General features: G+C 50.1%; 1 protein-coding gene across 4 annotated transcripts in view; it reads left to right on the forward strand.

Annotated features, from left to right (window-relative positions):
* Positions 1-118: 118 nt before the first annotated feature.
* The window catches only part of TTC21A (tetratricopeptide repeat domain 21A), a 34444-nt gene continuing 22129 nt past the window's right edge, over positions 119-12433 (forward strand). For all 4 annotated transcript variants that reach the window (XM_043885579.1, XM_043885578.1, XM_043885580.1 and 1 more), the window contains exons 1-6: positions 119-255; positions 1512-1641; positions 2429-2539; positions 3208-3374; positions 5059-5181; positions 8689-8846. In XM_043885579.1, the coding sequence (XP_043741514.1) occupies positions 229-255; positions 1512-1641; positions 2429-2539; positions 3208-3374; positions 5059-5181; positions 8689-8846 (716 nt within the window). In that variant the 5' untranslated portion in view covers positions 119-228. The remainder of the gene's footprint in view (positions 256-1511; positions 1642-2428; positions 2540-3207; positions 3375-5058; positions 5182-8688; positions 8847-12433) is intronic.

A 12433-nucleotide genomic window follows, 5' to 3' on the forward strand; every position in this document is an offset into this window, starting at 1 on the left:
CGCGGACTCGCCCTCTCGGCGCTCGACTACCCGCGCCTTGTCACGTGGGCGCCTGGCCACGCCCACCCCTAACTCTGACGCCCTTAGAGAGCAGCCAGCTGCTCCGTTTCCAAGGACGCGCGAGCCTCCGACTTCCGGCCGCGACAGGCGCACCCAGGACCCTGACTTGGGAATCTCGCTCTGCGCGGCACCACGAGACCCCGACTCTAGAGCCGCGGGCGCCCAGAGATGAGCAGCAATGACTCCTCCCTTATGGTGCGTGACCCGGGCACTGCTCCTCCTCTGGCCCAGTCAGCCCCGCGACCTGTAGCTCCGCTGTTACCTCTCTGACCGCCACCCGGCTTTCGCTGTCCCCGGCCTCTTCAGACGGTCTTGGCGCCTTCTCGCCTCTCTTTCCGTGGCGAGCACATCCTGTCTAGTGTTTTCTGTGTACCCTGAGCCCCTAGCCATCATCCCCACCCAGTCTTATCTCCGAGCTCCCCCAAACCAAAGCATAAAAGTCCATCACCTTGCCATTATCCGACCCCCACCCCCGGCTCCAACCTCCTGTACCTCTTCTGTGTCCTTTGCTCTAGTGGATGGCACCACCGTTTGACCCCCCAGCCGTTACTCTTCCCCACAGCCATCTCCAGCTCCTGTCTATCAGCAGAAAATATCAGCTCCTTATTTTATCTCCTAGCCCAGTATCACCACCCTCTCCCCTCTGGGCACCTGCAACAGCCCCCCTCCCAGCTGGTTTCTCTACTTCGTCTCTCTTCACCAGCGGTCTCGCTACCACCACCACCACCAACAGCAACCACCCCAACACACACACACAGGAGCCAGAGTGGTTTTTGCAAAAACACACATCTGAACATTTGCCCTGCCCCCCGCTATCCCCATGCGTAAAACCATTCCAGCTGCTTCCTATTACCCTCAGGATGATGTTTGGGCTCTTTCATATGGCCCACAAGGCTGTTTACAATCCAACCACATCTATCCCCAACCCCAGCATCCACAAACCTTAGGGGAAGTGAGACTTCACTTTAAAATCTCAGCCTGTCTTATTGCATGATGTTTGTCAAGCCACAGCCTCCTTGGGCTTTGGCTTCCTTAATTGTGAAGAATATGGAGAGAATAATACATAAGATAATAGGCATAAAGCCCTTGAGCCCCTTCACCACAGGTGGTTAGCCCACAATAACTCACAATTCTAACTATTGGTGTCATGATTCTTATTACTGGTCCTCCTCCTTCCCCCTTATTCCCTTCATAAGGCAAAACCTGAGTTGAATTTCTCATCAACTTTTGAGCCAGAATCTGTGGTTAATTCCAAAACAAGCCATCTCCAAACTCTTTCCTAAGAAAACCGTATGGAGCTGTTTCTGTGGCTGGGGAGGAACAAGATGAGACCAGAATATTCTTTCTCTTCTCTTTACAGAACTGGAGGAGGAGCAGGGAATAGGGGAGGGAGAAGATCAGATCAGAGACATGGGCCTGAGACTATTGAGATTTTGCCTTCCTCCTCGCAGGCTGGGATCATTTACTACAGCAAAGAAAAGTACTTCCGCCACGTGCAGCAGGCCACAGCTGTTGGCCTGGAAAAATTCAACAATGACCCAGTGCTGCAGTTCTTTAAAGCCTATGGAGTCCTCGGGGAAGGTGAGGACCCATCAGTGTTGCCTCCTGACCTTGGGCCCTCACTCAGCAGTAAGGCACCGACTCCACCGGGATGGCTACTTCTACCCCAGTCATGTTCCCCTGGAAACAGTCTTACACAGAGTGGCTAGATTTCCAGGTTAATTCACAGAAATCTGTGTAATCTATATCTAGTTGACTTTCAAGACTGGAGAGCTCTCTCTCCCTGTTCTGCACCTCAGTTTCCCTGTCTATAAAATGAGTTTGGAGGGAGAAATGACCACAGGATTATTGAACCAACCCCAGGCTTGATTACTGAACCAACCTCAGGTAATGCAGGAAAAGGAGGAAGTGGTGGGTGTGGGCACAGTCATGTGTGGGACAGAAAGCAGAGAAAGGAGTAGGGCCCCTGCAGTAACAATTCACTGACATTCAGAAGGTGGTCCTGGGCCGCCCATGGCCAATGTCAGTGGACATGGAAGGATAAATATAGTCAGTGGCTCTGGGGTTATATTTTATAGCTAGCTGGGAATGCCCAGAGGTCCTTCTTCAAAACTGATCCAGGGTATCCTTGCAAGTACTCACAGGAACATCTCTCAGCTCCAAGTCCTCCATCCCCTGGCCACGCAGACCATGGTGCCAGCAGTGCTTTCAGGAAGCTTCAGTCTTCAAGGAACTTGGGCCATTAGGGACCTGTGGGCCAGTTAGTCCAAGCCTTGGGTCAGATCATACCAAGCCTTGACTCAGCCCTGGGTCTGCTGTGGAGCCTCCTGCCCTCTGAGCATAATAACCATGTGGGTTCTCTTCACAGAGCGCATCCAGGATGCCATCAGCAGCCTGGAGAGCATCCAGAATCACCCAGACGTGTCCCTGTGCTCCATCATGGCCCTCATTTATGCTCACAAGTGCTGTGAAACCATTGGTGAGTGCAGGCATGCTCAGCCAAGCCTGGCCCAGTGGGGAAAAGAGAGCCCTGCTCCAGACACAGCCCCCTCTTGGGCGGCTGCAGGAAGTGTGTGCACCCCTGGCCACAGATGCTATGAGGAGTGGCTGCCAGTCCCGTCCCCACAGAGACCTCAGAGACGACCCCGTGCCCAGGCCCGGTTGAGTGGGAGCCACAGGCGGAACGCCTGACAGTGGGAGGGGTCCTCCTTTCAGATCCCAAGAACTGGGGAGACACCCTGCTTGCCTTTGCCAAAATCTCGTCACGAAAAACCAAGCCAAAATAAAAAGTTTCTACCCCTAAATCTCCACCTCTCTAGGGTCAGCGAGAGATTCCACAAATCTATGTACAAACTATTTCCCCATCTGAAATGGACTATGGGCCTGAGGTGGGAGATTCCCGTTTGATCTGTCTGCCCAGAAAACTCCTGGGCACAGAGGAGAAACAATACATCTCAACCAGCAAACCCAAGTCCAGGGCTGGGCGGCTCCCGTGGCCTCACAGGGGCCGGTGTTGCTGGTTCCCAGGCCCTGGGCTGTTGTGTGGTCAGCTCCCGTGTGTTGTGGGAGGCTCAGAGTGTCCAGGGGAAGGACCAGACAGACCTCCCTGTCCTAACTTGTCCTCTTTCTCCTCTCACGAATTCCCAGACCGAGAAGCAATTCAGGAGCTTGAGAGCAGCCTGAAGGAAGTCCGCAAGACAGCCAGTGGGACCGCCCTGTACTATGCTGGCCTCTTCCTCTGGCTCATGGGCCGCCATGACAAGGCCAGGGAATACATTGACCGCACGTTGAAGGTCTCCAGCAGCTCCAGAGAGGTACAGGCCCCTGGCATCATGGGGGCAATAGCCAAAGAAAGCAGCATCCAGACACATCATACAGAGTGGCTCTGACTCCCGTGGAGGGCGCTAGGGCTGGGGGAGGGTCACACCCAGGCACTAACAAGGCCCATGCTGGCTCAGGGGCTAGCCACCTACAAACTGGACTTTGTCCATAGAGTCCAATCTGCAGATAGGTGGTTTATGGCCTGTGCTATACAGTTTTAAAATCTTGAATTAGTTGCTGGCATTTTGAAATCAGAAAATTTTTACCTAAAAGTCCCAGATTTCTTGGTTCTTTTGAGAAACTAGATGAGCTGTCCTGCATTCACCGGGCCTGCCTTCCCTCCATGCAGAGATCTGCTCAGTGCCTCTGGTTGCTCACACAGTAGATCTCACCTGTGGTAGTCTCATGGGCCAGAGGACTGTAGAATTGGAAGCCTCAGTCTAGGCCTTGCATCTCAGCAGGGCATGTATCACCCCCAGCCCCCCAGTCAGTCAGTTCAGTCGCAGACTCTTTGCGACCCCATGAACTGCAGCACGCCAGGCCTCCCTGTCCATCACCAACTCCCGGAGTCCACCCAAACTCATGTCCGTTGAGTCGGTGATGCCATCCAACCATCTCATCCTCTGTCGTCCCCTTCTCCTCCTGCCCTCAATCTTTCCCAGCATCAGGATGTTTTCAAGGGGGTGCAAATTGGTTCTTGAAGGAGAGGGTGAAACATCTCATTGATTGTATGTAGTACACAAATGTACACACAGAACATAAAATCAGTCAGTGTATATGTGATACTTAATTTTCTTGGAGGGGGAGAGAACGATGAGGGGGAAACGTCTAAAAAGGCTCCTTTGTTGTTGGTCAGTTGCTCAGTCATGTCCAACTCTTTGCGGCCCCGTGGACTGTAGCCCGCCAGGCTCCTCTATCCGTGGGATTCTCCAGGCAGAAATACTGGAGTGGGTAGCCATTTCCTTCCCCAGGGGAAAATGGCTCATTAGAAGGGCAGCAATGGAAAAGAATTAAGAAACCTGCTCTAGGCCATGAGCAGTGCTTTGGGACAGGGTCTTCCAGGCGCCCCTCTGATCTTGCCTCCCAGGCCTGGCCTGCTGCACCTGCCAGGCAAAGTGGGGTAAAAGCTGGAGAGGAGCCGGCAAGGCCCATGAGCTCAGAGTGGCCACCCGCCCACTCAGGAGGCATTCCCAGCTTCCCATCTAGGCCAAGCCCTTACGCTGGTCTAAGGAGTGGAGGGAGCAGGAGTGGTCCTGCCCTGGTACCCTGACCCCAGTGTAAAGTAAACAGACAGTGATGAGACAGGTGGTAGTCCGCTCCATAAGGAGCAAGAGAACCATGGGGGTTACAGCGAGAGCCTCACCCCAGCCTGGAGGGTCAAGGAAGGCCTCCTCCAGGAGGGGCCTCCTCCACTGAGTTTTAAAGACTGGTGGTGGTTAACCAGGTGAAGGGACCTGGTTTAGGGGGTGCATGCTGGGAAGGGCTTTCCAGGTGAAGGAACAAGAGGCATGAAGGCCCGAGAGAAAGAGCAGGGCTATGCTGGGATCTGGGAGCCGCGGTGCTCAGCAGGGCCTCAGAGAGTGGAGTGACAAAGAGGGGGAGATGGGGCAGGAGAGGCAGTTGAGTGGAGGCGATGCAGGAGCAAGGACTTCATCTTTCCCCTTGTTCTTATGCCAGGGCTATGTGCTCAGAGGCTGGGTGGACCTCAGCTCAGACAAACCCCACACGGTGAAGAAGTCCATCAAGTACCTGGAGCATGGCCTTCAGGACACCAAAGACGTCCTGGGGCTGATGGGAAAGGTAGGCAGTGGGGAGGCGGGGGGTGGGAGTGTCTTCAGCCAGGGACTTCAGTCTCTCGGCCCCCCACCCGGTGGATGAAGAGCAGAGGCCTAGAGAGGGTCAGGGTCACAGAGCCGCCCTGGGCGTGCCCCAGTCCTTCCTGCATTCTGCCCAGCCTGAGTTTCTGTCTGTCTCCTGCCTCAGATCTCCTCAGGAGCTATGCTCCCTGGGTTCTGGTGGGCTTTTTTCTCTCTGTCCCTTTTGTTTTCACGCACTGTCCCTTTTCTCTGCATTTTCCTTTCTCATCTCATCTGTTAAACTCACTCAATTGGTCAAGAGAAAGAAGGTATGTGTTTTATATTTTCTGATCTTAAATTGTTGCCTTTTTCTGATGTGACCCTCGCTGAATCAATCTATGAGAGAAAAATCATCCTCTTACCTGCTTCTGTTTGTATATACCTTTCTTATAAAATGAATACGTATGCATGCATGCATGCTTAGTCATGTCTGACTCTTGTAACCCTATGGACTGTAGCCCGCCAGGCTTCTCTCTCCATGGAATTTCCCTGGCAAGAATACTGAAGTGGGTTGTCATTTCCTCCCGCAGGGTACCTTCCCAGCCCAGGAATCGAACCCACATCTCTGGTGTCTTCTGCAGTGGCAGACAGATTTTTTTTTTTTTTTTTTTACCACTAGCCCCACCTGGAATGAATGCATGCTCATTGAAAAACCAGAAGTCAAAAAAAGTCAAAATGGCATCCTTTTAGACCCGCCACCCCCGAACAACCCATGGCGATATTTTAGGGCCGTGTCTCCTAGTCTGTCTTCTACGCTGCTTCTACGTTGTTTCAGGGTGCACCTTCAGTGGCTTGCTGGGGAGCAGAGGCCATGAAGTTATCACACGGGAGGTTTATCAGGTTGTGCCCTTGGGACCAACATGTGTAGGGAAAGTCAAAGAAGCAGGAGGGAGAACTCGGACTGTGAGGCAGCCCCAGTGGCGGCCTCAGCCAGCTCTGCTGGGAACTGTGGAGCTGGGGTGACCCTGCCCTGACCCCCTCACTGACAAGATGTAGGCTGCCCCTCGGGGATGGGGGCAACCTGGTACCTGGGGGCTCCCTGAAGCCACAGGGGAGCCCAGGAGGGAGACTCGTCCAAGAGATATCAACAGCCACCTCCCCTGGTCCCAAAGGGGGTCACACACAGCACTTGTGACAGGACAGGAGACAGTGGGATTTCATATGGTTGTTATCACAGGGCATCTTACCATTTGGTCTCTCTCTTCATGTAGGGTTATGTCATAAGCACATGTCATTTTGACATAAAGTCAGGCCACTACTGCGTGGACCTAAAATAATTTACCAACTTTGCCTCCTAGTGTTTGTATATTAAGGTTGTTTTTAGTTGTACACGTAGAAAGCAAGCTACGGTGAACACGTTTATACATAAATTTTTATTTAGAATGCTCTCCCTCTTGTTTTTAGTAAGTCTCTTAGTGGAAGGTTGCTGTAGGCCAAAGCCAGCCTTTTGGAGTCCAGTTTCAAGCCTTTGGGAAGCACCGCTCTCTGCCCCTCAGGCATCTGTGTCATGACTTGCCCAGCAGAGCCTAGTGGCTGGCTGCCTGCAGAGACCGTGACCCCAGCCTGGTGAGCCTTGACAGAGAAAAAGTCCCGCAGACTTGATATGTGGGAAGAGGGTTACCTGCAAACTCTTGCTGACTCCCGGTGGCTGCTCTGGCCCCAGTGAGCAGTTTTCAGCGGTGAATTTTAGGAACGTGAATAGGAAATGATGGGCCTTATGTGGAAATTGAAAGTGCTGAACTTACCCACTAGGGGGCGCCTTCCCATGACTTTGCTCTGCTCCAGGCCCGCAGGGGCTCAGCTATCTCAGCTACCTCCTGTAGCCCCTGCCTTGTTGTGGTTCAGTCCCTCAGGCGTGTCTGACTCTTTGCGACCCCCTGGACTGCAGCACACCAGGCCTCCCTGTCCTTCACCATCTCCCAGAGCTTGCTCAAACTCATGTCCATTGAACTGGTGATTCCATCCAGCCATCTCATCCGCTGTTGTCCCCTTCTCCTCCTGCCTTCAGTCTTTCCCAGCATCAGGGAAATGAGTCAGCTCATTTGCATCAGGTGGCCAAAGTATTGGAGCTTCAGCTTCAGCATCAATCCTTACAATGAACACCCAGGACTGATCTCCTTTAGGATGGACTGGTTGGATCTCCTTGCAGTCCAAGGGACTCTCAAGAGTCTTCTCCAACACCACAGTTTGAAAACATCAGTTCTTTGGTGCTCAGCCTTCTTTATGGCCCAACTCTCACATCCACACATGACTACTGAAGAAACTATACCTTTGGCTAGACAGACCTTTGTTGGCAAAGTAATGTCTCTGCTTTTTACTATGCTGTCTAGATTTGTCATAGCTTTTCTTCCAAGGAACAAGCGTCTTTTCATTTTGTGGTTGCAGTCACCATCTTCAGTGATTTTGGAGCCCAAGAAAATTAAGTCTGTCACTGTTTCCATTGTTTCTCCATCTATTTGGCATGAAGTGATGGGACCAGATGCCATGATCTTGGTTTTTTTAATGTTGAGTTTTAAGCCAGCTTTTTCACTCTTCTTTCACCTTTATCAAGAGGCTCTTTAATTCCTCATAGCTTTCTGCCATAAGGGTGGTGTCATCTGCATGTCGGAGGTTATTGATATTTCTCCCAACTGATATTTCTGGCAATCTTGATTCCAGCTTGTGCTTCATCCAGCCTGGCATTTCTCATGATGTACTCTGCCTATAAGTTAAACAAGCAGGGTGACAATATACAGCCTTGACGTATTCCTTTCCCAATTTGGAACCAGTCTGTTGTTCCATGTCTGGTTCTAACTGTTGCTTCTTGACCTGCATACAGGTTTCACAGGAGGAAGGTAAGGTGGTCTGTCTTGAAGAATTGTCCATAGTTTGTTGTGATCCACATAGTCAAAGGCTTTAGCATAGTCAATGAAGCAGAAGTAGATGTTTTTCTGGAATTCTCTAGCTTTTTCTATGATCCAGTGGATGTTGGCAATTTGATCTCTGGTTCCTCTGCCTTTTCTAAATCCAGCTTGTGCAACTGGAAGTTCTTAGTTCCCATACTATTGAAACCTAGTTTGGAGGATTTTGAGCATTACTTTGCTAGCATGTGAAATGAGTGCAATTGTGCAGTAGTGTGAACAATCTTAGGCATTGCTCTTCTTTGGAATTGAAATGAAAACTGACCTTTTCAAGTCGTGTGGCCACTGCTGAGTTTTCCAAATTTGCTGGCGTATTGAGTGCAGCACTTTAACAGCATCATCTTTTAGGATTTGACATAACTCAGCTGGAATTCCATTCCCCTGCCTTGCCTGTCAGAAAACGCCAAGACTGCTGTGGACCTGATTTGTCACTCTGAATGATGGCTTCTGCCCATGTGTCAGGCTCTGCTCCTGTCTTGGTGGGGACACTGACACCCACCGCTCATTTTGGGTGGGCACTGATGAGGGCTCTTCTGTTCGGCTTTCAACAGGTGATGTACTTCATGATGCTGCAGAACTACTCGGGTGCCCTTGAGGTGGTGAACCAGATCACCGTCACCTATGGGAGCTTCCTGCCTGCCTTGGTCCTAAAGATGCGGCTGTTCCTGGCTCGGCAGGACTGGGAGCAGACGGTAGAAATGGGACACAGGTGAGGGGCAGGGCTGACCTGATGCTTCCTTCCTTTGCCAGTTCAGTTCAGTCGCTCAGTCGTCTCCGACTCTTTGCAACCCCATGAACTGCAGCACGCCAGGCCTCCCTGTCCATCACCAACTCCTGGAGTCCACCCAAACCCATGTCCATTGAGTCGGTGATGCCATCCAACCATCTCATCCTCTGTCATCCCCTTCTCCTCCTGCCCTCAATCTTTCCCAGCATCAGGGTCTTTTCAAATGAGTCAGCTCTTCGCATCAGGTGGCCAGAGTATTGGAGTTTCAGCTTCAGCATCAGTCCTTCCAATGAACACCCAGGACTGATCTCCTTTAGGATGGACTGGTTGGATCTCCTTGCAGTCCAAGGGACTCTCAAGAGTCTTCTTCGACACCACGGTTCAAAAGCATCAATTCTTCTGCACTCAGCTTTCTTTATAGTCCAACTCTCACATCCATACATGACCACTGCAAAAACCATAGCCTTGATTAGACTTCTTTTGCCAGTGGAGGGGACTAATTGGTCCCCTCTTACACAGTGGCAGGATGGGGGAGATACTGTGTATTTGATGGAACAAGCCATAAAAGTCAATATTGTCAGTGGGAGTTATGAATAGTGATATGGTCACATTGGGGGTTGGGGAGCAGAAGGAGGATGGATGTGAACTAGGCACTCACTTGTCACAGCAGGAAGCCAGCAGTGGAGGCCTGTGATGGACAAATCAAGAAATAGGCCTCTCGGGACTTCCCTGGTGGTCCCCTGGTTAAGACTTTGCCTTTCAATGCAGGGTGTACAGGTTCGATCCCTGATCAGGGAACTAGATCCCACATGCCTTGCGGCCAAGAAACCAAGAAACGTGGAACAGATCAGTACTGTAGCAGATTCAATAAAGATATTGAAAATGGTCTACATCAAAAAAACATCTTTTAAAAAAAAATTGGAAAAGAAATAGCCCTATCAAGTGATCTAAGCATAGTGTTTAGGAGAGAGAACTACCAAAGGAACTCAAGGCAATAAGAGTTAGAGGTAAAAAAAAAAAAAAGAGTTAGAGGTAAACAGCAGTTGTGTCTGAGGAGTGGGCGGGGAGGAAAGAATAAAGGCAGAAAGGAACTATTGTAGTATGTAATTTTTAAAACTGTGGGTGTAATATATGTTAATAAAAACTGTGGGTGACAAAGGTCATTGCCTGAGAGAATACTTTAGTAGCGAGCTGAGTGCATCAGGAAGACAGCGGAGGGAGGATTCAGGAGTAATGGGGACTTGTGGAAGCCCAATTCCAGGTATAGGGCGATCCTGAAGCACTTTCACTGTGAACAGAGATAAAGATGGCTTCAGGGGAGGGATGTTTGATGGAGGGTTTTTGAAAATGAAATTTTCTAGATAACTGAAGCTTATCTCTTTAAACTCTACCACTTTAACCATTTTTATCACAGTAATCATAAAACATATAGTACTAATTTTCTTCCTAAAAAGAGTTCATGGACTGTTTTTTCTGAGTGATCATGAGTCACCAGTACAGTTCAGTTCAATTCAGTCACTCAGTCGTGTCTGACTCTTTGCAACCCCATGGACTGCAGCACGCCAGGCTTCCCTGTCCATCACCAACTCCCAGAGCGTGCTCAAACTCATGTCCATCAAGTTGTTGATGCCATCCAACCAACTCATCCTGTTGTCCCCTTCTCCTCCCTTCAGTCTTGCCCAGCATTAAGATCTTTTCCGATGAGTCCATTCTTTGCATCAGGTGGCCAAAGTATTGGGAGTTTCAGCTTCAGCATCAGTCCTTCCAGTGAATATTCAAGGACTGATTTCCTTCAGGATTGACTGGTTTGATCTCCTTGCAGTCCAGATTGTGTGTTTGTGTGTGGAGGTGGAATAGAAACATACCTCTTCCTTCCCTATGGAAGGATGATAACTGGAATGGAAGTCTCACACAGAGGCACTGGTAGGAAACTGAAAGTGACTCCAGCCTGTGCCAGGCCTGGGCGGGCCCTCAGCGGCCTCTCTCACAGTTGGCTGGTGTCCTTGGCAGGAACTCCTGGATCGAGAGCTTGCTTTGGAGGCTCCGCTTTGGGCCCACAGGATACCTGGAAACACCTGGCTGAAGACTTTGACCATGGGTGTGTGCTGCCTCCCTACCCAGGTCCTGCTGCCCAGACCTACAGGGAGACGGCGTGTGGTGTCCACGGGTTGAGCCCAACGCCTGACACCTTCCCTCACAGAGGGTTCCCCAGCTCATAGACTTCTCTCATTGCTCTTTATTTATTTTTGGTTGCACCACTCAGCATGCGGGATTTTAGTTCCCCAATCAGGGATCACAACTATGCCCCCTGCAGTGGAAGCAGTTGTTGTTCAGTCGCTAAACCACGTCTGACTCTTTTGTGACCCTGTGGACTGTAGCCTGCCAGACTGCTGTGTCCCTGGGATTTCCCAGCAAGAATACTGGAGTAGGTTGCCGTTTCCTTCTCCAGGGGATCTTCCCGACTTAGGGGTTGAATGCGCGTCTCTTGCATCTCCTGCACTGGCAGGTGGGTTCTTTACCGCTGAGCCTGGGAGCCCGTGTGTTTCGTTAGTTTCATGTAGTTTGCAGTGTCAACATTAGAATGGATTACAGAGTTCTAACCACTGGGGCGCCAGGGCAGTCCCTTCCCCATTGCTCTTTAAATTTCTGCTCTCTGTAGATGTGTTTCTCTTTTCAGCCCTAATATTGTTCATTTTTTCCTTCTCTTTTAGTTCTCTCCACCAATGTTAAAATAATTTGTTTCTTCCATGAGTCTTGTTAAAGAACCAGCTTTGAGTTTTGTTGATGCTATCATATCCTTGTTTTCTAATTGATTAATTTCTGCTGTTTATTATTTCCTGCTAACTACCTTCTGTGGAGGTACTCTGTTGTTATTGTCTAACTCTTGAGTTGGATGCCTGGACATTCTTAATATTCTTTTAGAAGATAAGCATTTAAGTTTATGGATGTCCCTTGAGGTACCATTTAACAGTGTCTACACATCTGGATATTTCAGTAGTATCTTCAGTATCATTTGGTTCCGCAACTTTTCTAACATTGGTTCTGAACCTTTTTTAGTCCATACGTCTTTTTTAAAGTTTTGTTTTTTTTTAATTATGAAATTCACAGTGCCTTCAAAATCATCATAAATGCCTAGAACTCTTTGAATGTTGACTGTGCCTGGTTGTGTTGAAAGTTGATATGTCAATTAGAGTAACTGTTAAGCAGAAGGACCATTCCCTGATGCGGCTGAAAAATATGAAATTTCCTATAAAGAAACAAAATATTGAAAATTCCAGGGAATTCCCTGGTGGCTCCGTGGTAAAGAATCTGCCAGCCAATGCAGGAGACATGGGTTCGACCCCTGGTCCAGGAAGATCCCACATGCCCCACAGCAGCTAACCCCTTGCACCACAAACCTCTGAACCTGTCCTCTAGAGCTGACAACCCCCCACTGCTGAAGCCTGAGTGCTCTGGAGCCGGTGCTCTGCATGGCACCACATGCCACCACAATGAGAAGCCCACACTCCACAACTAGAAAGGAGCCTGTGCTCGCCACAACTCGGGGAAAGCCCCTGTGGCAAGAAAGA

Source organism: Cervus elaphus, chromosome 24, assembly GCF_910594005.1.
Source record: "Cervus elaphus chromosome 24, mCerEla1.1, whole genome shotgun sequence".
NCBI classification, from domain to species: Eukaryota; Metazoa; Chordata; class Mammalia; order Artiodactyla; family Cervidae; genus Cervus; species Cervus elaphus.